Source organism: Cricetulus griseus, chromosome 4 (genome assembly GCF_003668045.3).
Source record: "Cricetulus griseus strain 17A/GY chromosome 4, alternate assembly CriGri-PICRH-1.0, whole genome shotgun sequence".
Lineage (NCBI taxonomy): Eukaryota > Metazoa > Chordata > Mammalia > Rodentia > Cricetidae > Cricetulus > Cricetulus griseus.
The window spans coordinates 155,775,702-155,801,177 of NC_048597.1; the positions used below are offsets into that span (position 1 = coordinate 155,775,702).

At 49.5% G+C, this 25,476-nt stretch overlaps 1 protein-coding gene across 2 annotated transcripts in view; it reads left to right on the forward strand.

Moving 5' to 3' along the window:
- Usp2 (ubiquitin specific peptidase 2) overlaps positions 1–19,246 on the forward strand; it is a 28,717-nt gene extending 9,471 nt beyond the window's left edge. The window contains exons 1-12 of one of the 2 annotated variants that reach the window (XM_027411904.2): positions 8,492–8,809; positions 12,708–12,758; positions 13,588–13,711; positions 14,603–14,714; positions 14,806–14,916; positions 15,424–15,488; positions 15,673–15,776; positions 15,864–15,944; positions 16,031–16,109; positions 16,300–16,407; positions 16,737–16,857; positions 17,433–19,246. In XM_027411904.2, coding sequence (XP_027267705.1) covers positions 8,663–8,809; positions 12,708–12,758; positions 13,588–13,711; positions 14,603–14,714; positions 14,806–14,916; positions 15,424–15,488; positions 15,673–15,776; positions 15,864–15,944; positions 16,031–16,109; positions 16,300–16,407; positions 16,737–16,857; positions 17,433–17,520 — 1,191 coding nt within the window. In that variant the 5' untranslated portion in view covers positions 8,492–8,662 and the 3' untranslated portion in view covers positions 17,521–19,246. Of the gene's footprint in view, positions 1–8,491; positions 8,810–12,707; positions 12,759–13,587; positions 13,712–14,602; positions 14,715–14,805; positions 14,917–15,423; positions 15,489–15,672; positions 15,777–15,863; positions 15,945–16,030; positions 16,110–16,299; positions 16,408–16,736; positions 16,858–17,432 lie in introns of those variants that run through there. The other variant, XM_027411901.2, reaches the window with a different exon arrangement.
- The last annotated feature ends 6,230 nt before the right edge of the window (positions 19,247–25,476 follow it).

The following is a 25,476-nucleotide window of genomic DNA, read 5'->3' on the forward strand; positions in this document are numbered from 1 at the left end:
TGGCAGCTCAGATCCAGAGTATCTGGGTAGTATCTTTGGAGAAAATAGTGCAGAGTCTTTTGTCTGGGAATAGAGATGATCTAATACCTCAGTACTCCAGCCCTGACTGGGCTGGAATGAGGGAAGAGGTTCTGCTGGAGACTGACCAAGGGCTGGCATGGTCTCCATCGCATTTAATCCCCAAACACACCTCCCCTGGGGCAGTGACTACAATGCGCCTTTCCTGTAGTTATTGGTGTGTCCATTAGGTGGCGAGCGCTCAGAGATTTAAAATGATCCTATCTCTACCTCCCTCCCTGAGTGCCTCTGGCAACTCAGAGCTCAGCTGACCTGCTGATTGCATGGATGGATGGATGAGTGACTAGATTGGAGGGAGGGAGAGCTGGGGGAGGGCGGTGATGTGTGGGTGGGTGGATTAGTGGGCAGAAGAATGCATAACTAGGCAAGCATGTAGACAAGAGGGTTGGGTGCTGTGTTCTCTGTTTCCTTATGGACCCCTCCTCATAGAACATATGTCCTTTGTAAACAAGAGCTATGCCACAGCCAGAAATGGTGCTTCAGGGGGTTTTTTCAGACAGAGGAAGCGTTCCAGACTTGGGGCCATAGATGGGTCATAAACTATAAAGTGTGTCATGACAAAAGGTGTTGGGACAACTTGGTAATAGTCCTTAAAGTGTTTCAGCCTTGCTGGGCCATCTGGGAAGTACCATGGTAGACCCAAAAGCTGTGTCTCCCAGGACATTCCCACCCTAACAGTTAGGGTTGGCTATAGGCATAGGATGGAGTAGGGTCCTGTGGAGCATGTCCAGCGCTGTCCACAGAGGTAAGGGGCAATGACAACACTCCTCTCAGTGGAGGGAGCCTCTGCTGGCCCTCTTGGTTCAGAAGAAAGGAACTCCTGTGGTATATGCATGTTTCTCCATGGGGTCTGCTGGTAGGCCTGCATCAGGATCACTTAACAGTTCACCAGAACCCCTGAAGCAAACACTCTCAGGATAGTGCCTCAAAATGTGCCCTGTCACAAGCTTTTCAGGTTGTATAAGCACATCAAGGCTGAAGCCTTCATGGCCAAAGGCTGAACTACAGACTCCCATCATCCGCTGTCATGAGAGTGTTGTCTCTCGCTGCTGGGAGTCAGATTCCTCACAGCCTAAGTACAACTCCTCCTGGAGTCTGCCGCCCCCCTTTCCCACCACTGCTCCCAGAAACACCTGGCCTACCTCATTCCAGGGCCAGAGAGAGTTGTTTTCAGAAAGGACCCCAAAGGTGTAACACATGTCCTGAGCAAGCTCAGTCCCTGGCCTCTCCATCACTCCCAGATGCAAGGCGCAGCACTGTTGGATGGTCAAGAATGCCCTAAAGCTGAGCTAGCGCTTCATCCTGAGCCCTGTCAGTATGATACCAGCCAGGAGAGACCTCTAAGGCCTCACTGGTCTAAGACCTGCACTTAACCTCAGCCTGCTTGTGCCCCCTTCCAGGGGCTGATTGTATCCTGAGGAAGTGAAAGCAATGCCTTGAAATCTGCCCCATCAGAAGCTTTTCAGTAATCTCTGTTCCCCAAAACGGGCTTCTTTCTAAAACAAGGCATTGTCACAGCACTCTGCTTTCTAGCTCTGTACTCTGCACCTCGCACTGAGGACTCTGCACCTAGCACTTGGCTTTCTCAGGCAGTTCCCTTCACTTCGAAGCTTGTTTGCTCTTCTGTAAAATGAAAGCGCTCACAAATTACTGTGAAAGAGCCCAGCACATAGTAGGTGCTCAGAAAAGGTCAGTCATGCTGGGCAGAGGTAGCGCACTCCTTTAGTCCCGGCACTCAGGAGGCAGGGGCAGGAGGATCTCTGAGTTCCAGGCCAGCCTGGTTTGCAGAGCAGGTTCCAGGACAGCCAGGGATACACAGAGAAAACTTGTCTAAAACAGAAAAGGTCAGTCATCTTTGCACCTAACCAGGTGTTTTAGGACACGAGAATGTGTGAGCCAGTCCCTGCCTTCAGTTCACTTCAGGAAATCCATTCTTACCTGATTACAACAGGAGACAGGCTTGAGTGTTTGTGTCATCAGCGGCAGAGAAGGAAGAGGTCACCTGAGGACAAGCCAGGCTGTCTGTGACTTCTGAAAGACTCAGTCTGACCGTTTAACCTTGGATACCTATCTGCTCAGATGTATTTCCTCCTCTATAAACGAGAATGATCACACCTGCTCCGCCCCCCCCCCCCATAGGGATACCACGAGGCTCAAAGCAAACAGTGAATGTGGAGGCATCTCAAACCACTGAAACACTAAACAGCCAACCTGAACCTGGAGCTTCACAGGCTCTTCTGTTCCCAAAGAGCATGAGTAAAGAACTGTGTGGGGAGGAATGCAGGTACCATCAGCATGCCAGTGGCTGAGGGCGCAGCTCAGCCCTGGGGCTGTGAGGGTCTCCCCCGAGGCTCCATTTTCACTAAAGAGACAGAATGATGAGCCAGTAGCCACCAAGGTGTGAGGAATAAGCTCACTGTCCCCGTGACAATTGCAAGCCAGCCCAGGTGGTTCAGCCCTGCAACATCTAGAGCCAGAGAGCACCAACCCAGTCAGTTCCCCCCTCCGCCCCACCTCTTCTGTTCCCGGGGCCTATGGAAGGACAAGCTGTTCCCTCTGAGCACTGCCAGGCCTGTGCTTTAACCCCTACAATCCTTTCTAATCCTCCTATGATCCACCCCCCAGCTGCTCCCTGGCCAGCCCTGGCACCCTGCCTGCTGGCCTTGGGCCTTGCACTTGCCCCGCCCAGGCCTCACCTCCTCTCCCCAAGAAGAGCCTAGGGTTGGCCCAGGGCCTTCCAAGCACAGTCAGCAGGCTAGGTACCTGCCTCCTCCACACAGAACAAGGAACTGAGGGGCCCACTCTGGCCTGGAATGTTCTCTGACATACACAATCTTATATGCCCTTTCTCTCCCTGCTCGGGGACCTGTTTCTAGAAGTGATGGAATCTGAGTCTCCTGGTCCTGTTTGCCACTGGGGCTGCTGACTCATCTTCTGAAGTCTTGGGTTCCAGCTGTTCAGTGACAGAGAGATTATATAAGCCAGGGTCATGTGACCCACCTCTCTGGTGGGACTCTGGACTATAATGGTGTCCCGCAGTGAGAACAAGTGGAGGATGGCAGTGACCGCCCAAGAACTCCAGGATAAAAAGTGGACCTTCCTCTCCTGTGTCCTGTCCTCTCTCTCTGTTGACTCAGCCACACTGGTCTATACCTCGGCTCACTCTTGTTTGTAGAGCTTGGGAACCTGAGACCCTGGGGCCTCTCCTCACCCTGCCCACCCCAGCCAGGCTCAGCCACTCTGAGGAGGCCCAGTTTCCTGAGGGCTTCAGTCTGTGTTGAATGAGAAGGTCACTCAGAGGAGACATTGAGTGAGAGTCTCCAAGGCCAGGACAAGTCCTAGCTACTTAGGAGGAAGGGCAGCAGGTTTGAAGTTGACTATTAGAATCAGTACAGTGCTAAGGTCTCCATCCCACTAAGACTCGTTATGGGCTGTGATCTGGTACCACTCTTGGCACTACTTTAACCAGTTCCATTTCTCAAGCAGTGTCCAGAACCCTCCATCCATCAAGCCTTCCCCTCAACACCCCCCACCCGTCCCCACACACACACACATAACAGTATGTTGCCATAAGTTAATACAGTGCTGGGGTGGGGCAAAGCAACACAAGTTAATCCAAGCCTAGCAAAATGTTCCCTGCCCCTGGGGGACCCGCTCCACTGACCATCAGCCTCAGAAACAAACATCGTGTTCAGAGCTCAGAGCTGCACACGTGGTTCCTTGTCCCCTCTTACCCCAATGGATGCATAAAACTGGCAACCGAGACAGAGCTATAAGCAAGAGAAGGAAGTGTGTGGGCTTCTAGAATTTGGCTGGTTCAAGCCAGATTTCCTGGGGCTTGAAGGAGCACAGAACATTTGACCTGTGGGGGTCTAATTTGTACAAGGAAGTAGAGTTTCCTGCAGCTGATGGAAAGGGTAACCTGACCCTCCTCCACAAGGTACACTGTGAACTGGAAGCCCAACCCCTCCCCCAAACTCAGAGCCCCTGCTTTTTCATGACTCAATCAAGCCAGCAGTCTGTTTCTGTGACAACGACTTGCAAGTATTGGGGCCACCAGCCTTGAAACATCTTCCTGGGACCAGGCAGTGTCACCTGGACAGAGCTGTCCACTGGGATCTAAGAACAGCAACATGGTTTCAGTCCCTGTCCTTGTAGAGCAACACTGACTGAGGTAAAGAAAATGACCTGCCCTACACCAGAGGAATGGCAGCCTCAGGACTGCAGGACTAGCCCATGTGGCTCTGTATATTTCAGACTCAGGAGTCATGGAGCCTCAGCCAGATTCAGACCCTCAAAGGAATATCTCCTTTTTACCCAGCCCACTTCAGGTAATGGCTCTGGAGAGAAGGGGGTCTCCCAGAAATGTGGCTACTTGAAAAATAAGCTATAGAACTTTGTTGGCTGCATTTTGCAGCAGCCAGACCTGCCGGACAAGACTGGACGCTGTGTGAATCTGTTTCCCTCACCCTAGATTTCTCAAAATACTCCCATGCAACAGCTTTCCCCATCTGTCCCTCCCTGCTCCCAGAAACACCCACACCTCCCCTGCAACCTCCTGCAACCCAGGAGAGAGGGAGAACATGCTGGCACAAATCCAAGATGGGAGTGCACATATAATTAAGTCTAAGTCCTGGGGACAGAGGCCAAATGCTACAGTGGGTGAACATCTCTTGGGCAGCACCCCCACCCACAGCACACTTGCTTGGCATGCAAAACTGGACACACCCCTTCCCCTTGAGGAAAACTGCAGCTTGCACAGTTCCCAGAAGAGCCTGGTCTGACCCTCTTCATTAAGAGCTCATTAAGGGACCTCCAACCTTGCCCTAGAGGAGGTTCCAGGGTGCCGAAGCAACCAAAACAGCCACACACCATCGGAGACCATTTGCAAGTTTTACAGTTATAAAACAAACATAACCATATTCAGATACATTAACAGCATGCAAATTGAGGGAATGGAGTCATGGGTATTTAGAACTTGGTGGAATTAATTTGGGAAGGCTTTATAGAAGGCTCAAGGTTGCTGTTTTGTTTGATGCAGTTCTGGAGGTCAAGTTCAAGACCTACCTCTACCACTGAACAGTATCCTCCTTCTTCCCAAACCCAAGCAGTTGGTTTGCTCTGGATTTTATGGTCCAAGGGATCAAATCCAGGGGCTTCCATCTGGGTTGGTTGGTTAGTTGGTTGGTATTTTAAGACAGGGTCTTACTATGTAACCCAAACTGGCTTCAAATTTACAATCCCCCTACCTCTGCATCCCAAGTACTAGGATCACAGGTGTGCACCACCACACCTGGAAAAACTGGAGTTTTTAGAATTTAAATGTAGGCAGAGAAAAGCAGAACATCCTAGAGCTTCTAAGTACTTGTTAAAAGTGTGAGTTTGGCTGTAAGATTGCCTAGGTTCAAAGCCCTACACAGTCATTTATTAGCTTTGTATCCTGGCAAACACTGACACCCCTCTGGACCATAAGGTCCTTCACCTATAAACTAGTAGAAGAAGTGATAGTTACAGCTTCATGGTGTGATTATGGAAAGTAATTAACTAGGGATATATATATATGCATGCTTGATCTTTCAAGGGACCTAGTGGCGGCAGCTTTGTGGGGTGTGTGTGTGTGTGTGAGGCCTTTTCCTGGGCTAGCCTTGAACTAGCTATATAGCTAAGGATGACCTGGAATGTCTCATCTCATGGTTTTATATATATGTAAGTTTATGTTTATGCGGTGCTGGGGATTGAATACAGGGCTTTGTGCATGCTAGGCAAACACTCCATCCCAGCATGAGTGTTTTTATTACATTCCTGTATTTATTGTGTGTAGTCACATTCTGGTCTCAGCACATGGGCAGAAGGCAGAGCGTAAGTTACCAAATTCACTTCTCTCCTTACATCACATGGAACCTAGTGTTGGAACTCAGGTCGCCAGCCAGGCTTGGTGGCAATCACCTATACCAGATGAGCCACCTCACTAGCCCTCGAGTGCTGTGTTACTGTTTTCTGTTAACATGTAATTATGCACAATAATGGATGCATCTAATGTATTTTGATCATACTCCCTGATTCCCCCATGCCCCTCTCATCACTTCTGCTGACCTCCTTCATCTTCCCAATTAGTCCCCCTTCTACTTCTCCCCCCTTTTTTGGTGACCCAATAAGTTCCCTTAGAGTGGGGGATAAGAGGACACTTCCAGGAATATGGCACCTTATCAGCAGCATCACTGCTGGAAAAAATGTTAAAAATAGGATCTTGATAGACATCCCAGGCTGGCCTCAAACTAGCAATCCTCCTGCCTCAGCCTTCTAAGTGCTGGGATTATAGGGGTTCGGTGCTCAGCTAGTTCTGTCGTGGGATTTTGTTGTTTTCTCTTTCATTTGGTTGGGGTTTTTGTTTGTTTGGTTGGTTGGTTGGTTGGTTGGTTGGTTGTTTTTTTTGAGACAGGATTTTCTTTGTAGGCCTGGCTGTCATGGAACTCACTCTGTAGACCAGGCTGGCCTCAGAGATCCACCTGCCTCTGGTTCCTGAGTGCTGGGATTAAAACAGTGTGCCATGTGCCACCACCTGGCCTAGCTGTTTCTTAAATAAACAGGCATGGTAGTGCATGACTTAAATCACAGCACTCGGGAGCCAAAACAGGAGAATCTCTATGAGGCTACATAGCAAGTTCCTGGCCAGTGAGGGCTACCTAGTTAGACTCTGTCTCAAAATAAAATTATTGTATTTATTTTGTAAGCCTAGAGGTTAAAGGACAACTTGTTGGAGGGCAGTTATCTTTGACCATGTGAGTCCTGGGGATCAAACTCAGGTAGTCAGTCTTGGAGGCAAATACGTTTACCCACTGGACCATCTGTCCAGCCCTAGTCCTGTTTCTTAAGAGCAGAACAGGAGCAAGGTAGTTGGTGGCAGGGACCAGAGAAGCACGAGGGTGATGATCGTGGAAAGAGGCTATGGACAGACAGCTTTACAGCCTCCTGGACCACGTGCACGATGCTCTAGTTATCTCACAGCAGTGCTGTGATCAAATGTGAGCATTGATGTATCCAGTGTGGGACCTGCCCCCTGGAAAAGGGTGTAGCTCCAAAGACGGAAACTTGGAGGAAAGGGCTGTTACAGAGCGTCCAGGGTCCAGATTGGGTCAAAGTCTGAGATCATGCCTCCAACCGTGACCGCCCTCAATGCCCAGTGGCTCCGGCTCCCGCCTCCTTCCATCATCACTGCTGGGGACATGATGGTGAGAGACTTGTCCGTACTCCCCACCTATTGGCACCAAATTCTTATTTTGTGGGTGGCCTAGGGTACAACCCACACATGCATCTCGGATGCAATCCCCCACGTGGCTGTGGTCGTGTGCGCGGTACGCGTGTACATGTGGGGATGCGCATGCCAAGAGGAACAGAAGCAGCCCACAGATGAGTAACAGCGCGCACTGCTGCCTCTCCGAGTATTTTTAAACGCTAAAAATACTGGCTAAAAATAGCCTGCAAGCTCCAAACAAGATACTTTCTCTCGGCAGATTCCTGCGCTTCCCTGTTGGGTGAGGGGGCGGAGCATCAGAAACAAACCCCTCTCCCTAGACCCCTGCCTTTAAGCATTGCCCACATGGAGGCCAGAGACCATCTTCATCCAAGACCACCCCCAACACACATGACGAGCATCTTCATCCTATCCTCTTATAAAAGCTAAATTTGAGATTCTAGAAGAAATGGAGTTGGGTAATAGGAAGGTTCAGAAATGGTTCTTTCCTAGAGCCAAAAGGGCCAGTGACCTATTGTACCTTATAAAATGAGCACCACCTCTCGATAATGGTCTAGGCTAGGTCTAGGGGAGGAGTGGAGCTCAGCCCCGGAGGCGTTTGGAAATCTTTCCTAGCGGGGTTCCCCGACCCCTACCGACCGTCAGGAGACTAGGATTCACGAAGACCTAGGCTCCCCGCATGGTGGATGAAAGTGTGCACCTATGCATTTTGCTCTGGAAAATAGTTTAACCGTCGCTAGGGTCTCCAAGGCGTCTGCAACCCCTAAGTTAACAACTGTCTGCTTGCCTGGGCGGAGGCGCTCTAAGCTGACTGCCACTTGATCTTAAGGGGACGTTCCCCAGAGACCCCAAAAATTGTCTGTAAAGTTCAATCCCTAGGCTGGCCAGGGAGAGCGTGCCCCCGCTGAGCCCCGGTAGGATTCCCGCGTATCTATGGCCCCCGGTCAGCGGCTTTGGGGAGGGCCCTGCGACCTCGCCGGAGTCCGCGTGCGGACTCCCGGGGCGGGGCGGAGGCGGGGTGGGGCGTGGTCCCGGGCTCGGCCCCGCCCCGCCCCGGCGTGACGTCGCGCTGCTGGAGGCTCGGCGGATCAGCCAGTCCGCCGGAGCGCGAGCGCCGGGCCCGGTCGGTTGGCTGCGCGCGGTGGGGAGGTTGAGGCGGAGGAGCGCGTGCTGGGCCCTGCAGTAGCGGTTACTGCCCCGCGTCACCGACGGGGTCCTGTGGCATCTCCCGCTGGCTTCGGTGTCCGTGTTGTGGCACGACGCGGGGACTCCCGGAAACCCCTTGGTCAGCAGCTTCGGTTGTGGGGCATAGCCCACCGCCCGCTCCTCAGCATGCGTACTTCCTACACCGTGACCCTGCCCGAGGAGCCCCCCGCCGCCCCCTTTCCCGCCCTCGCCAAGGAGCTACGGCCGCGCTCCCCTCTGTCCCCTTCCCTGCTGCTCTCCACCTTCGTGGGGCTTCTGCTCAACAAAGCCAAGGTACGCGGGGCTCTTTTCTGGGACCTTCCACCCCGAAGGTCTGGGGTCCTGCTTGCTCCCGGGACCGACCCCAGCCCACCACGAGTCCCTGAACTCCGGGACGTTCTTTCCCAGCTCTTTCCCCTCTTTTTCTGAGGGTCTCCTGGCGAGGGATGCTCCCTTCCCTGGAAATCGCAGGCTTGCTCCGGACGCTTCCCTTCTTGATATCCAAGCCCCTAAAGCCCCCAAACCACTTCCCTGAGTGACCCGGGCACCTGGTGGCTGTTGGTCTCTTAATTCCAGAAACCTATCGAGACAGGTGCAGGCGAGAGTAACCTTGACTAGGACTGGTGTGTGACTAGAGGGAACAGACAGACAGTTCGCGGACTCGGGGGTGACTCCTCCTAGGCCAAACTCCAACAAGGAAGGTGGATCAAAGGGGTGCCTCCCTTTCTCTGTTCCCAAATAGGCGCTCTCTCAGGGGTCAGTTGCCAGGGTGCTTTGACCCTGTGAAGGGCAGAGGTTGTAGACAGGTGAGAGGATGATCCCTTCTCTTCCTGGCCCTCTTCAGTTGTGTGGAGTGGGCAGTGGATTCCTTGACTGAGGCAGCTCGTGGAGTATGCTGAGGCTAAGGCTGGACACTGTCCCTTTGGGAAAGAGAGAAGGGGCCTGAGCTTGACAGGTCTTATGTAACAGGCACCAGCTCCCGTGTTGGCAGTGCGTGCCCTGCCCCGTGCCAGGGCTACACCGGGCTCCTTGGTTGCAGCCAGGACACATGGCTGACCCTCACCGTGCAGATAAAGCAAGACTGCCCCTCAGCTGGGGTCTCCAGTGTGAAGTCACAATCTCAGCCCACCTTTCTTCCAGGCCCATCTCCAGATGCCCCCCCTCATTACCCAGTGGCAGGCTGTTTGAGCCCCCGCTCCTGCCCTGGCAGAGGAGTGCTGTTTACTATGGAAGTGGTATCTGCTCCGTAGAACAGTGCTTGCTACTGAGTCAAATCTAGGTTTGCTGATGGCTGAGTGTAAGGAAGCGTCTGGGCCAAACTTTGTCAACGCTGCACCTGAGTCCCAGCTGGAATCATTTCCTTGTGCTGTCACTGTGAGAGGCTGGCTCCGCAGGGTTTCTGTCCCACCTTTTCAGTCCTAGCCTCTTTCCCTGCCAGCCCTGAGGTAGGATTGTTTGCCCTGTGAGAAAGGTCACTCCTGGGACATTTTGTTCCTCTCTGGAATGGAAAGTGCTGACTTTCCCTGGAGCTCCTGATTTCCTATTCATGGCAGAAGAATATCTGGCCTGGCTTAGAGCAGCCCTGCACCCCCATCCCTCAAGCCCTGTAAACCCCCACCTTCTACACAGAGCACTCAGAAGTTGGCAAGTGGAGTCAGGCATGGTGGTGAATGCCTATAATCTCATCCCTTGGGAAGCAGAGGCAGGAGGATAGCTTTGAGTTTAAGACCAATCTGCTCTACATAATGAATCTCAGTCCAGCCAGCGCTATATTGTGAGACCCTGTGTCTAAGAAAGGAAAAAAGAACTTGCTGAGTGTTTGGGGTTTCAGGAAATTTTAGATAAAAACATGACTCCCTAGTCACAGGGTCCTAGTGGTGATTTAGGGGAGCCTCTCCCTTCTTCCCACCCCCAAGCCAAGAGAATCTTTGGGGCCCAGAATACTAACCATGGAGGACGAAATGCGCTTCCCACCTTGCAGCCACCCCAGGAGCCTGAAAACAGGTGTGACTCTATGGACTGGTGACTGCAGTTTCCCTGCCCACACCCTGACTAATGCTGGGATAGGTGCCTCAGCTGAGCCCGCCTTGTGGATGTGGACATGGTCACCAGTGATAGGATGCTTTGCATCTCTACGGCCTGTTTAGACCGATGTCGTCTCAGGCACAGGGGGTAAGGACAAGTAGAGAGCTACCAAAAGGAGGTGTGAGTGGGCATCGTGTGTGGGCACTCCTTGGTGGGTGCCTCCAAGTGGGCAACACGGAGATCGCAGCCGTGCTTTCTGGTTGGGCTCTGGGGAAGAGGGAGTTGTGTTTTACCACTTTATCCAAGGCTCTGATAAGATTTTTGCCCTCAGGGACTGTCTCTGTGGTAGCCCCCTTATAGGGCCCACTGCTGTTGTCAGCAAGGCAGAATTCCCACTTTGCCACTACCAGGGGTTGAACCCAGGACCTTACAAACACTAGACAAGCCCAGTCAACAATGACACCCAGTGGTGGGATTCACATTTTATTTGGGGCAACCTAGGGTTAGCAATACAGGCCAGGGCAGTCAATGGAGGATGCTACACACTACCTGCTGCCAGCAGGCGGACCCTCCAGCTGAAGGTTTAAGCCATGTCTCTCTTCTGAGTGTGCTTTCTTCTCTACCTGCTAGAACTGGACCTGACAACTGACCTGACCAGGGGAGGGATCCTCTTACTTATGGGATGGGCCTGGGACTTCTTGAGAAAAGCCCTCCCTTGGCCTGCTCCTCCCTCCCCCCTTGAAGCTGACAGTCTCATGGGCTTTGAGCCGCTGACAGCCTCCTAGGCTGTCAGCACACAGCATGAGTAATTTTAGCTGAGTTATTTCAGGCTCCTGTTCTGATGAGGGTTGAGCTGGCCCCACGCATGCCCCAGCCAGTGTTGCTCCAGAGTTGCCTTCTCCGAGGCCCCCTTTCTAAGAGAGGGGGTGGCAGACTCATCCACAAACTCATGCACTGTTTCTTTAACCCTTTGAGCCTGAAGGTTTTCTGATTCCCAGGTGGTGTGCCCAGGGTTAGCTAAGAGACCTTGACAAATAATGCTCAGAGGCTACAATCTCGCACCTGTTCTCTCTCCAGCCCCCTCACCAGCCTCCACAGCAAAGACTAGAGTGGCACCTTCAGCCAGGTGCTTCCTCAGCTTGGCGGCACATGTCACAGCAAGTGTTTCCAGCCAGTGGCTAGTTGGGATGTTGAAACCTGAGGCGGGAGGGCTGGCGGGCGGGTAGGATCCTCCTGCCTTGGCTCAGCCCTTAGAAGCTGAGTTCAGCTGGAAGGAATTCCACCTGTCTCTGGCAACTCCGAATGGCAGGCAGCTTGAATTTTTCCCAGCTGAAGATCGAAACTCAATTGCAATGGTTTGTCATTTAACCTTTCTCAACCCCCTTAAAGTGCCGATTATGATGGTTCCTTTATACTTGGAACGTCTAGTACAAATATAGGTCATATGAAATAGAACCTGGATTTGGCATGTGAAACCTTTTCTTGTTGTTTGGTATAGCTCAGACTAGCCTTTGGGTTCACCTGTGAATGTAGCCGAGGCTGACCTTGAATCCCTAATCCCCCTGCCTCCATTTACCAAGTGCTGGAATTGTAGGCATTCCTCACCATGCCTGACCTAGACTTTCAGTTTCTTACAGCAAGAAATTTATATTCCTGGATTTATGAATCCATAGCCTCTAGTTTTAATATCTAGTCTCCACTGTAGCAGAGAAAGAATATAGAGAAGCCAGGCGTAGTAGCTCACACCTGAAATCCCAGAACTCAGGAGGCTGAGCAGGAGGATTGCCACAAGTTCACTATGCTACCCAGTGAGACCATAAAAAAGTGACGCCCTGAAGAATAGTTTGTGTGTTGAAAGTAGGCATTCTTCCATGCTCTGTTCTCCAAGACCCATAGACTAAGGTTGAAAAGAGAACAGTCTACCAGGCGGTAGTGGCATACACCTTTAATCCCAGAACTCAGGAGCTAGAGGTAGGTGGATCCCTGTGAGTTCAAGGCCAGCCTGGTCTACAGAGTGAGTTTCAAGACAGTCAGGGCTACACTGAGAAACCCTGTCTCAAAGAAGAAGAAAAGAGCACTCCAGTGGTGAGGGCAAGGGTGTTGAATAGAGAGCTGTACAGACCCAGGCTCTGAGCCTCTATATATGACACATATTCTTTGCTTACAGAATTCAAAGAGTGCCCAGGGTCTGGCTGGTCTTCGAAACCTTGGGAACACGGTAAGTTCCTCCCAACTCACTCTTTTCCAGGAGAGTAGAGGCCATGCCCTCCTCTCCTGACTGGAATAATCCAATAGAGTCCCCTCCTGGCTCCAGCTGACGACCTATCCTATAGGGCAGTCCGCACCTGCCCTTCCTGGCTGGTGTTTCAGTGAATTGCTGGGCTCTGTCTCACCCGCCCCCAGCAGGAAGCACTAAAAGGAAGTTGCCCTTGTCACTGCCAGCTTGCTGCTCTCCTGGACCTTCCTCCTGGATCCCAGCACTTCCCACCCACTTCTGACCAGTGTGCCCACACCCTTTTGTATGCCTCGATAGGAAATAACCAATTATATGGCCTTTCCCCATAGTGGGGACTTGCCTTGCTCCTCCCTGCCTCCACTCAGGAAAGAGGAACCTTTTTGGATAGATGAAACAGAGAGCCTTTGGTTGCAAGTAATAGAAGTCCTGGGTAAGGGTCTTAACTCCATCACCGTGTTCCAGCTTTCTGCCCCTATGACAAGATAAATCAACTTAAAATGACAGTAAGTTTACTGGGCTGTTTTAGTTCATGGCTGACTTATTGGCTCTGTTGCTTTGGGCTTGTGACAAGGTAGTACATGTGCAGCAAACAAAACCATTCACCTCATGGCCAGGATGCAAAAAGAGAGGAGAGGCTGGGGCCCTCTAGGCCTCTTCAGAAGCAAGTCCCCCAATACATGAAGTGTTCCCACTGGGCCCCATTTCTTCAAGTTGCTGCCACATCTCCATAATGCCATTAGCTGGGAATCAACAGCTTGTAGAAAACTTAGAACTCTGCACATCCACTAATTGCTCAGATTGTCTCTTGTAGTGCTTCATGAACTCAATTCTTCAGTGCCTGAGCAACACCCGAGAGTTGAGAGATTACTGCCTTCAAAGGCTATACATGCGGGACCTCGGCCACACCAGCAACGCACACACAGCCCTCATGGAAGGTGAGGAGCCCCGTGTGGGCGTGGCCCGCTTCCATTCCCAGCTCTGTGCTCTTGTATCAGGCTGGACTGATAGCTGTGTTTTGGATATGCTCCACCCCTCTATTTTTCTTTCTTTGCCTGTCATTCGTTGGGATTCATTACACAGTAAGGCCGTGTCTCAAACAACAGATTCTGGACCCAGAACTGGATCCAAACTTGGTTGGACCCAAGCACTAGATTCTCTTGCTTAAGCCTCCCAAGCGTTGGGATTACAGGTATACAACACCATGCCTGACTCCAGTTTCAGGGTTCCATCTTGTTTGTTCATTGTTTGATTAATCCATGGGTTGGTTGGATAGTTGTCTTTTTTTTTTTTTTTTTTTTTTTTTTGAGACAGTCTCATGTAGCCCAAGGTGGCCTTGAACTCCTGATCCTTCTACCTTAACTTGGGTTCATGAGTGTGCACTACCATACCTAGCTCAAGGTTTTGTGTGTATGTGTGTGTGTGTGTGTGGTGTGTGTGTGTGTGTGTGTGTGTGTGTGTGTGTACAGTGTGTGTGTGTGTGTGTGTGTGTGTGTGTGTGTGTGTGTGTGTGTGTACACAATCCTGGGACTGGAAAGATGGCTCAGTAGTTGAGCGAGCCATCTGGTCTTACAGAGGACCATATTTGATTCCCAGAACCCATGTCTGGCAACTTACAACAACCTGTAAGTTTAGTTCCAGGGGTCCAGCACCCTCTTCTGGCCTCCTTGGGCACTCACAAGCATACATACATACATACATACACACACACACACACACACACACACACACATACACACACACACACACACACTAAAATAAAATTGCTTTTTACAAAAGCAAATATCTCACCTTTCCTCCACCCTCTCTCTGGTTGTTCCTTTCAACAGAATTTGCAAAACTAATCCAGACCATATGGACATCATCCCCCAATGATGTGGTGAGCCCATCTGAGTTCAAGACCCAGATTCAGAGATATGCACCACGCTTTGTTGGCTATAAGTAAGGGCCTCGAATGCATGTCCTCCCCCAAGAGGGGGTGGCACAAGCAGGGTGTTGGTAGATGCTGCTCACTCACTTTCTTTGGGTTCAGTCAGCAGGATGCTCAGGAGTTCCTTCGCTTCCTCCTGGATGGGCTCCACAATGAGGTGAACCGGGTGACTGTGAGGCCCAAGCCCAGCCCTGAGAATCTTGATCACCTCCCGTAAGTAAGAGGACAATGCTGCTGTGAAGTGAAGCCTTTGTGAACTTGAGATGCATACCACTTCTTTGAGAGTGGTGATCTCTCAAAGAGGGGAGAATCAGATTTGCTTTGTTGTTTTTAAACACGAGCTTTTTTATTTTGGTGACAGTAATGTGTGTGTTACTGGGGATTGTACATAAGGGCCTTGTACATGATGGGAGAGCACTCTGCCACTAAGTGACATCCTCAGGATTGAAGATTTTGAAGCCAGGCTTGGTGGTATATACCTGTAATCCTAGATTTCAAAAGGCTGAGGTAGGAGGCCAGCCTGGGCTAACCCTGTCTGAAGAAAACGATGGCTTGTGGGGTACAACTCAGTGGACTGTGTGAGGATCATGATCAAGGCCTGGGGTTCCATGCCCAGCACCACAAAAACCATATTGCATATAAATATATTCTAGTTGCTAGCACCTAAGCATATCAGGGTTTGAGCTCTAATGCAGCTGTCTTCCTGTCTGCGGTTCCCAGTGATGATGAAAAAGGGCGACAGATGTGGAGGAAGTATCTGGAGAGGGAAGACAGTCGAATTGGGGGTAAGTACACAGACAAGAAAATACCTGTGTCTGCTGTCCCCTACTTTTGCTTGAGAAGCCCTGAAGATCATTTTCCCAGGGAACCCTGCTTCTGCCTGTGACTCTCAAAACCAAGGCAAGAGTGGGGAGAAAAGGAAGGCAAGCACTCCGTATGTGCAGCTCACCCTGGCTTTCTCTTCCCCAGATCTCTTTGTTGGCCAGCTGAAGAGCTCCCTGACCTGCACCGACTGTGGCTACTGCTCTACAGTCTTCGATCCCTTCTGGGATCTCTCGTTGCCCATTGCAAAGGTATGCCCTGATGTGGCCCCGTGTCAGCTTCCCTCTTGGGCTTTGCAAGGTTATGGACAGCTGACCTGGACTTTTTTTTCTCTCCAGAGAGGTTATCCTGAGGTGACATTAATGGATTGTATGAGGCTCTTCACCAAAGAGGATGTGCTGGATGGGGATGAAAAACCAGTAAGTATCCTCAGTGACAGAAGCCAGCCACAGTGCCTGGACGGGGAAGGGCCACCTGGGTCTAGCCCCTGTTGTCTGTCTTTCAGACATGCTACCGCTGCCGAGCCAGGAAACGATGTATAAAGAAATTCTCTGTGCAGAGGTTCCCAAAGATCTTGGTGCTCCGTATCCTTAACCCCCCAGGGTTGGGACCTGACTTTTGGGGGTGACTAATGACAAGGGACCAAAAGGGGAGGGGAGCAGAGTAGGGTGAAAACAGTGTAGGCTTCTGTGTTTGTCTTCCTGCTTCCTGAGAAGAGCTGCTTCTCCAAGGACTCTCTTCCGGCTTTTTGTCCTTGACTGGAGACAATCACAGACCTGAAGCGGTTCTCGGAATCCAGGATACGAACCAGCAAGCTCACAACATTTGTGAATTTTCCACTAAGAGACCTGGACTTGAGAGAATTTGCTTCAGAAAACACCAGTGAGTCTACTTCAGGAGGACAGGCTTCCTGAAGCTGAGAGGCAGAGGCGGGAGGAAGCTAGCAAATTAGGAAAAGACTGGGAAGTAAGGATCCGGTGAGATACAGATCTGAGATTGAACCCCAAAACCACACAGGAGGAGAGAAGTGAATATTGACTCCTTCAAGATTTCCTTCTGACCTACACACACACACACACACACAAACTAAAATTAAATTTCAACCTTTTTTAAGTAGAAGCTGTTTTCTGTAAGGGAAAAGATAGGAAATAAAATGGAGGAAGGGCAGGAATGCCTCCAGGGCTTGACACCTGTCTGTGGTTCCTCCTCAGACCATGCTGTTTACAACCTGTATGCTGTGTCCAATCACTCCGGAACCACCATGGGAGGCCATTATACAGCCTACTGCCGAAGTCCAGTAACGGGCGAATGGCACACTTTCAATGACTCCAGGTGAGAGATGGGCTTCAGACAGGGCTCCTAGACAGCAGGCAACCTCATATGGCTTCCGTCTTGAATGGACAAAATCGAGGCCAAAAGCTACATCACACACACAAGACTATGCTGCCCTTTCTGGGTTTGTCCCAAGTGGCCACCGTGGCTTACAACTGTAACCAAACATCTGAGAGGTGAAAGCAAGATGATCAGGAGTTCAAGGTCATCCTCAGCTACTTAGCAAGTTTGAAGTCAGTCTGGGCTGTGAGACCTTGTCTCCAAAAAGGGAAAAAGGGTTGGGGGTGGAGCTGAAGAAATAGCACAGTGGTTAAGAGCTCTTACCACTATTGCTGAGGACAAGAGTTTATTGCCCTTAGCCATCATGGGCACCTACACTCAGTGCAAGTATCCACACACATACCACATACACATATTTAAAAATAATAAAAATCTTGACAAAAAAAAAAAAAAAAGGACGAGTCAGAGCTTAGATTGGCATAGAGAAGTTTGAGACATATCCAACCTCAGCCACTCAGCTCTGTGTCTCCAGTGACCTTCCTTGACAGGCTCTGACTTTTCCCTGATCTTTCCAGTGTCACACCCATGTCCTCCAGCCAAGTGCGCACCAGCGACGCCTATTTGCTCTTCTATGAACTGGCCAGTCCACCCTCCCGTATGTAGCATTGAGGAGCTACAGCCCTTCCCTCTTCCCTGTGGCAGCCCCACGTCCTAAGTTTTTTAAAAATTCAAAAAAAAAAACCACAAAAACAACAACAAAATCCTGACAAGTAAGAGAAAAATAAAGTAAAATAAAGCTGCCGAGCAGAAGTTGATACGGGCCTGGTCGGGGTCTGCAGCAAGGAGCCCGGTGCCTCTGAGCCACGGCCCGTCAGGGGAGACGGACTGATGCAGATACGGAGTCAGCAGTGTTCCTCAGCTCCTCGGCTTCTCTTGCATTTTTAAGCTTGTGGTTTTTCATGTGTGTAATAAACAACAGCGGTCGGTGGGGAGAAGATAGATCTCAGTCCACCTGCTGCCCTCTCCTGCCCCACACCTTCTGGGAGGACAGCGCCCTCTGGAGCCTGCTGGGAGCATCGTTGCCGGATGGAGCTAGGGACGAGCCTGCACGGAGTCCCCCTGGGACCTGTCACCAGCCCAGAAAGGAAACACCCATGAGCCAAGAGCCCTCTTAACGCTGCTAAGTCCAGGGGTACAGATGAGGGGAACATCTTTGAAAAACGCTGGTTTGGGTTTTCAAAAGCCCACTTTTTAAAAAAAAATTAACTGTAACGAACATGTTCCGACTGGAGATGCCGTCCTTCACACCTCTTCTCAGCTGGGACATTGGGCTGGCCCTCTATTTTTGTTTTTGTTGGTTTTTTGTTTTGTTTTGTTTTTGTTTTTTCTCTCTCTCTCCAAATACAACTTCCCTAATGCAACACCACACTTCCCTGTGGTGTTAGGTGAGTGTTGGCCAGGCCCAAGCATAGTCACAGTAGACCTGAGATCTAAATAAGTTTTCTGTTTTGAAGTTCTTTTTTTTTCTTTTCCTTTTTTTTTCTTTTTTTTTTTTTTTAATGTTTTGGATGGAATCTAGTTGCCTCCAAGAATTGTGCCTTATAGCATTTGGGGACCAGGGAGTAACTTCCCCTTCCTGAGATATCCCTCAACTGTTTCCCTTTATCCCAGTGCCATGTTCAAAGCCTCTTGGGGAACTGAGGTGCTGCCCTTAACCCCTGGCTTGTTGTACATTGCAGTGAGGTTAAGAGGGAAGTGGATAAAGGATGTTAAGATAGCGTATCAAGTTCTTCCTGCCATCCTCTCACTCACCCCTGGTCTACACCCCAGCTGTTTGAAGGACAGCACAGGCCCCTTGTCCCTAGAGCTTCGCCTTTAATTTATTCTCTTCCTAATGCCCCTGTACCCAAGCTTCCTGCCACCTGTCCCTTTCTCAGAGTCTCCTGGACAAAGGCCCTCTGGACTGAGCTTCTCAGGGACACCCATGCCACCCCTTACCCCGTCTTGGCATCAGTCTTTGGTCCTGCCCTGGGAGCTTGAGCCTGGATGTCTGGGGATGTCTTGTATGATTTTTTCCCATGGACTTGATTTGGCCCTCAGTCATTAGGCAAAACTCCATGCTGTCCCAAGAGCCAAGCTATTCAGCACTAAGGCATTTTGCACACCCCCACAGGTGGGCCTGGCTTATGCCCTCAGAACCTGGAGTGCTTGAGTATTCCCAGGATGAGGCACCTGAGAAAGACAACCTGAGTTTACCTGGCCTGCCACCCTTCTCTGGGGAAGACTGTGAACCTGAGCCCAAGGGCTGGTGTACACTTGTTTACTATGTAAGCAAGAGTAGAATGTCTAATGTACAGTGGAGCCTTGTACAGAATAAATAATAGCTTTGAGAAAGAAACTGCTGGTGTGACAGTCTTATTTTGGGAGGGGCTTAAATCTGGGAAGTGCTCCCAGATAGTAAGGGCCACAGACACAGTTCATCACTTCTGCTGGTCTGTGAGCACTGCATTCTAGAAACTTACCCACCTGTTACTTAAGCTTCTCTCCCTCTCTCTCTCTCTGGTTTTTAGAGACAGGCGTTCTCTGTATTGCCCTGGCCATCCTGGAACTCCACTAGCATCAAACTCAGATTCACTTGCTTCTACCTCCGGAGTGCTAGGATTAAAGGCATGCACCAACACCATCCAGAATTCAATTCTTTTTTTTCTTTAAGTTTAAACAGTATGTATTTCAGATGTCAAATCTGGATTCCCAGATTTTGTCCTTGTGTTTATATGTATTTTATTTTGACTAAAATGTGAGGTATATCATACTTCCAAAGACATCTGTATTATCTTTCTAAGGACATTATCCTATAGGACACTAAACACCTGAGAGAACTGACATATCTGATGGTTTTTTGGGTTTTGGTTTTTGGTTTTTCAAGACAGGATTTCTCTGTGTAGCTTTGTAGACCAGACTGGCCTCAAACCCACAGAGATCTGCCTGCCTCTGCCTCCTAAGTGCTGGGACTAAAGGAGTATGCCACCACCTTTAAAATGTTTTTACACTTAGTGGGGGAGGGGTGCATGTGCATACCTATAGAGTCAGAACAACATGTAAGTCAGTTCTCTCCACCATGTAGGTTCCAGGAGTCAGAACAGGCCATCAGGCTTGGAACAAGTGCTTTTACTTGCTAAGCCACTTGAACAACCAACCCGCTTTTAAAATACAGAATCTCAAGACTGGAGAGATGGCTCAGGGGTTAAGAGCACTGGCTGCTCTTCCAAAGGACTTGAGTTCAATTCTCAGCAACCATATGGTGGCTCAAAACTATAATGAGATCTGCCTCCTACTTCTGGCCTGCCTGCATACATGCAGACAAAACTCTAAATAAATGAACCTTTAAAAAAAAAAAGTATCTCTGGCCTTAAACTTCACAGCAGTCCTTCTGCTCTAACCTACAAAGTATCAAGATTACAGGTATGAGCCATCACTCCTGGCTCACATTTCTGAAAAAAAAAAACTGATCTGTGTAGACCAGACCTCTCCAACAGATGCTGAATACAGTCCCTCTTTAGAGAAAACTGTCATGACTAGGACCCTCCTCCACTTCCCAGTAAGACTTAGAAATAGCTATCTCTGTGTTAAAGGGTTGGTCCCTGTCTTAGGGCTTTAAGTGCTGTGAAGAGACACCATGACAGCAGCAACTCTTATAAAGGAAAACATTGAACTGGGGCTGGCTTACAGTTCAGAGGTTTCGTCCATTATGATCATGGTGGCTAAGCATGGCTGCATGGAGACAGACACTGTACTGGAGACGTAGCTGAGAGTTTTACATCCCGATCCACAGGCAGCAGGAAGAAAGAGTGACACTGGGCTTGGCTTCAGCACCTGAGACCTCACATCCAACCCCAGTGACACAGTTCCTCCAACAAAGGCACACCTACTTCAACAAGGCCACACCTCCCAATAGTGCCACTCCCTGTGGGCCTGTGGGGGTCCTTTTCATTCAAACCACCATATCCCCTAAGGAGATTTGGCTTTTTGTTTGTTGTAGGCTGTTGTAGATTAAACACAGGGCCTGTGCATGTTAAACAGGTGTTACACTATACTGAGTTACACTCCCACTCCTAAAGAACTTCCTTCAAAATTTGAGAGGCAGTTGTAACGTCAGAAGCCTGTAACACCAGCCCTTGGAGGAGCAGGGAGAGAGGTGAGAGAACCAGAAGTTTAAAGTCATCACCAGATACACCAGCAACTTGAAGGTCAGTCTGTACTATATGAGAGCTTCTGTTTCAAAAAAAGAGAAGAGGCCTGGGGTGACAGCTCAACGGTTAAAGATACTGGCTGCTCTTCCAGAGGACCTCAGTTCAATTTCTAGCAAGCACAAATCAGTCCACAACTCCAGTTTGTAACTCCAGCCCTAGAGGATCCGATGCCCTCTTCTGACCTTTGGGAGCACTGTATGCACATAGTGCACAAACATGCATTCAGACAAAACATCCACACACATTATAAAAAAAAAAAAAAAAAAAGCCAGGTGTAGTGGTAGTGGTGCATACCTTTAATCCCAGTACTTGGGAGGCAGAGGCGGTTGGATCTTTGAGTTTGAAGCCAGCCTGGTCCATAAGTGAACTCCAGGACAGCCAAAGCTACAAAGTGAGAACCTGTCTCAAAAAAAAAAAAAAAAAAAAAAAAAAAAAAAAAAAAAAAGGAAAAAGAAAAGACTGAGCTCTTCAGGGCACACAGTGACATCGTCTTTAGGGTGTGGTCCTCATCACTCTGCTGCTTGCCTTTTCCATTTCTTCCACTAATTTTAGAACTAGAGAAACTGAAGCTCCTCCACTCTCATAAGCTTAGACTGTTCCATCAGGCTTCTTCCTAACTACCTTCATTGCTCTAGACACTAGGGGAAAAAGTCTGCCCAGGCATCTTTGCTGTGGCACAAGTACCTGCTGTCACTTGGGACCTGAGTACGGCCCACCTCATGAAGGAAGACAGCCTGTTTGTTTTGGTTTTGAAGACAGGGCTTTTCTGTTTAGCCCTGGATGTCCTGGCCTCACTTTGTAGACCTGGCTGGCCTCGAGCTCACAAAGATCCACCTGCCTCTGCCACCTGAGTGCTGAGAATAAGGGAAATAAAGATGTGTGCCACCAGGCTCAACTCGGAAGACAGCTTTTTAATCTTGGAATTTCACACCAGTGAAGAAGATTTAACTTTTATTTCTAGACAAGATCTCATATAGTCCAGGTGCCCCTTGAGCTGCCTAAGGCCTAGGATGAGCTATGTCTGGCTCCTCCAGCTTCTACTTCTGCAGGGGCTGGAATTCCATTACAGGTCCATATGCCTTCATCATCCCATTTTAGTTGATATTAGGAATTGAACCCAAGGCTTCTGGTATGCCAGGCTGGAGCTCTAACCCCTAAACGATACCAGTAGCATAAGAAAGATTTAAATAAACCCTGTTGCTTCTCTCTGAGAGACTTAGACTTCCCTGTCCATCCCAGGAATGGCAGGACCCAGGATGAGGTGTCTAGAAGCCAATGGCTTCTCCCAATCAACCACAGGTAAACAGTGTTCTCTTCTAAATAGGGAGTGGCTCACAACCAAGTGATGGTACCTAGTTTTTCAGGGGTGGTAATAAGCCACCCTGTGCATTGTGTTCTCCAGAGAACAGACCATAACAAAGTAGGGACTCAAGTCAAGCCCTTGCCCTTGCTCCCAGCTTTCCTTTCTCTGCAGCCTATGGCGCCATCTCATCCCCATGGCAACAGTCCCTAGGACTGCACCAAACTCCAAACACAAGCAGATCTGTCTTAGCATTTCTTTGTGATCTGCTTCGCCTCCTAGCAACTTGGATTATTTTGCCCATTCTTAACCAGTGTTCCTGAAGGCCCTGACTGAGAGGGGGTGTTGCCTCTGCAGTTGCTTTTGTGACCTTGAACAAGATCCTCCCCCTTTGTAGGCCTCCAAGCCTCATGAGAACTGAAAGTCTCCGCTCAGTGATTTTCATGCTAAGTCACTTATCCTACAAATACACACTTGAATTGGGACTTATACACCCAAGGTTCCCTGGCCCAGTTTATAAGTTCATTGCTTGCTTGCTTGCTTGCTTGCTTTCCATTTACCTGCTATAGAAAGACAGCAAGTGCACACCGTGGCATATGTCTGGAGCTTTTAAGAGTTCAGTTCTTGGGGGCTGGAGAGATGGCTCAGAGGTTAAGAGCACCAGCTTCTCTTCCAGAGATCCTGAGTTCAATTCCCAGCAACCACATACATGGTGGCTCACAACCATCCGTTATGAGATCTGGTACCCTCTTCCGGTGTGCAGATATACATGGAAGCAGAATGTTGTATACATAATAAATAAATAAAATCTTAAAAAAAAAAAGAGTTCAGTTCTCTTCTTCCACCATGTCAGTTTCAGGAATCAAATTCTAAAGTCATCAGGTTTTGCAGCAAATGCCCTTACCAAAGCAGATAACAAGGGAATGCAAGAACAGATCTGCTTGTACTGGTATAGTCGTATCTTCTGCCTCAGAGTGAATTTTTGATTGATCAGTGCTCAGCCCAATTCATATTTTATGGGTCTTTAGAGTTGGGAACTTAGAAGCCACCTGTCATTTTGACAGTGAGGGTACTGAGGGCTCAAGACCTGTCAAAGGCCACACCACCTGGCCATGGCAGAAGCAAGCTGGAGCTCACCTAGTTCTTGCTCCACCTGAAGCCTTTTGGTTGAATCGGTGACAACGTTTGGCAGGACTCTCAGAGGAATTTTCCTACCTTATTAGGAAGTAAACCGAACAGCCATGTAACACACACATGTGTCCAGCGGCAAAGCCAGCATGAGCTAGCTGAGCCCTGCTAGGTCTGCTTGAGCTAGACATTTCCAAAGGTCCCACCCTTCAACTCTCATGAGCACAAACAACCACCTGTGGGGTTGCAAAGGGCAGGAGGAAGTGGCCAGCAATCATAGCCCAAGATGACTTAACCTCTCTGATCCCAGTTTCCTCATCTATAAGCTGAGTATGATAATACCAACTCAGACTTATGAGGCTGCTTAGAAAAAGCATGACACATAGTGGGTACTCAATGGGGGGGAAGCAATCTTCTCCTCATTATTATGACCAAACACCTAAGAAGAAGTAACTTATGGCCAGTTATGGCCAGAGAGCTACCCAGTGGGTACCTAAAAGTACTTACCCCACCAGCTGTGGACCTGAGTTCAATCCCCACAGTGGAAGCCTGTGAGTTTTGAAAGAGCTGACTCCCCAAAGTTGACCCATGACCTCCACACTCACACCTGCATGGGTACTCCTGTGCAGAGACACAGATATCTTTTACTAGATAACATTACTACATAATTATGCATTATTAGATAATAATGCAGTCTTTTATTAGAACTGGGTTGGCAAGACAACTCAGCAAGTAAAGGCCCTTGCCACCAAGCCTGGTTGGTAACTTAAATTCAATCCCTGGAACTCACATGGTAGAAGGAGAGAGTCACTCCTGGTCTCCGTAGACATCTGCATGCATGTGGTATAGGCATACACACATATACATAAGAAAATAAATTTGGGGAGCAAAAGAAGATCATGTCTCAAAAATAAGGGGGGGATGCAATGTCTGGGTAGCAGCCTCCTTAATAGATAGACTACATGGCTTGCCCACAGGACCCTGGAGATGATTTTCTAGTGGTCTTTATGCCTCTGGTGGCAATGCTATTCCCAACCAGGGCTCCAGACAGGCATGTGGGTGCCTTTGGCCATGTCATCTTATCCATCCACATTAATCTGTAGAGAAAGAAAAAAACAAAAAAACAAGTTACTGAGCCCCTGTATAGAGATAAGTTCAATTCCCTTAGCTGCCAGAAGATTTACATCTCTAAGAAGTGGGGCTTCAGTAAATGGTAGCTGAGACATGGCTCATGCCTGATGGCTGTGGGGTCTGTCATGGTCCCCTGGACAAGTGCTGGGCTCAGTGCACAGAGGGCTTCCACTGTGCTGTCCTATACCCCACTAAGTCATGACTGTAATAAGCACTACCCAGTCTGAGTTGGGGATGGAGAGGAAGAAGAGTCTCTGAGCCCCACTTTGAAACTACTACTGCTAGGTCATGAGCTACTAAGGATAACCAACTCCATCAGCCCACTTCATCACCAAGCCAGGCCTAGTGCCTGCAGCCTCTAGTGAATAATCACACCACGGGGCTCATACCCCAAACTTACCATCTGCAGAACAGGTCAGTCCCTAGGCTCTGATACGCTCTCTTCTTCTCCTTCTTCTTCTTCTTCTTCTTCTTCTTCTTCTTTTCTTCTTCTTCTTTTCTTCTTCTTCTTTCTCTCTCTCTATCTCTCTCTCTCTCTCTCTCTCCCTCCCCCTCCCTCCCTCCCTCCCTCCCTTCCTCTCTCCCTCCCTCCCCCATCTCTCTCTCCTCTCCTCTCTCTCCAACTCACTATGTAGACCAGGCTGGCTCCAAACCTCACAAAGATCTGCCTTCTCCTGCCTCCCAAGTGCTGGGATTAAAGATGTGAGCCACCATACTTGGCTATTCCAAACTCTCCATGGCTAGAGATATGGCTCAGTGTGATCCAACCAGAATGAGCAAAGACTTACAGCCAAAGGTTACGTATCATAG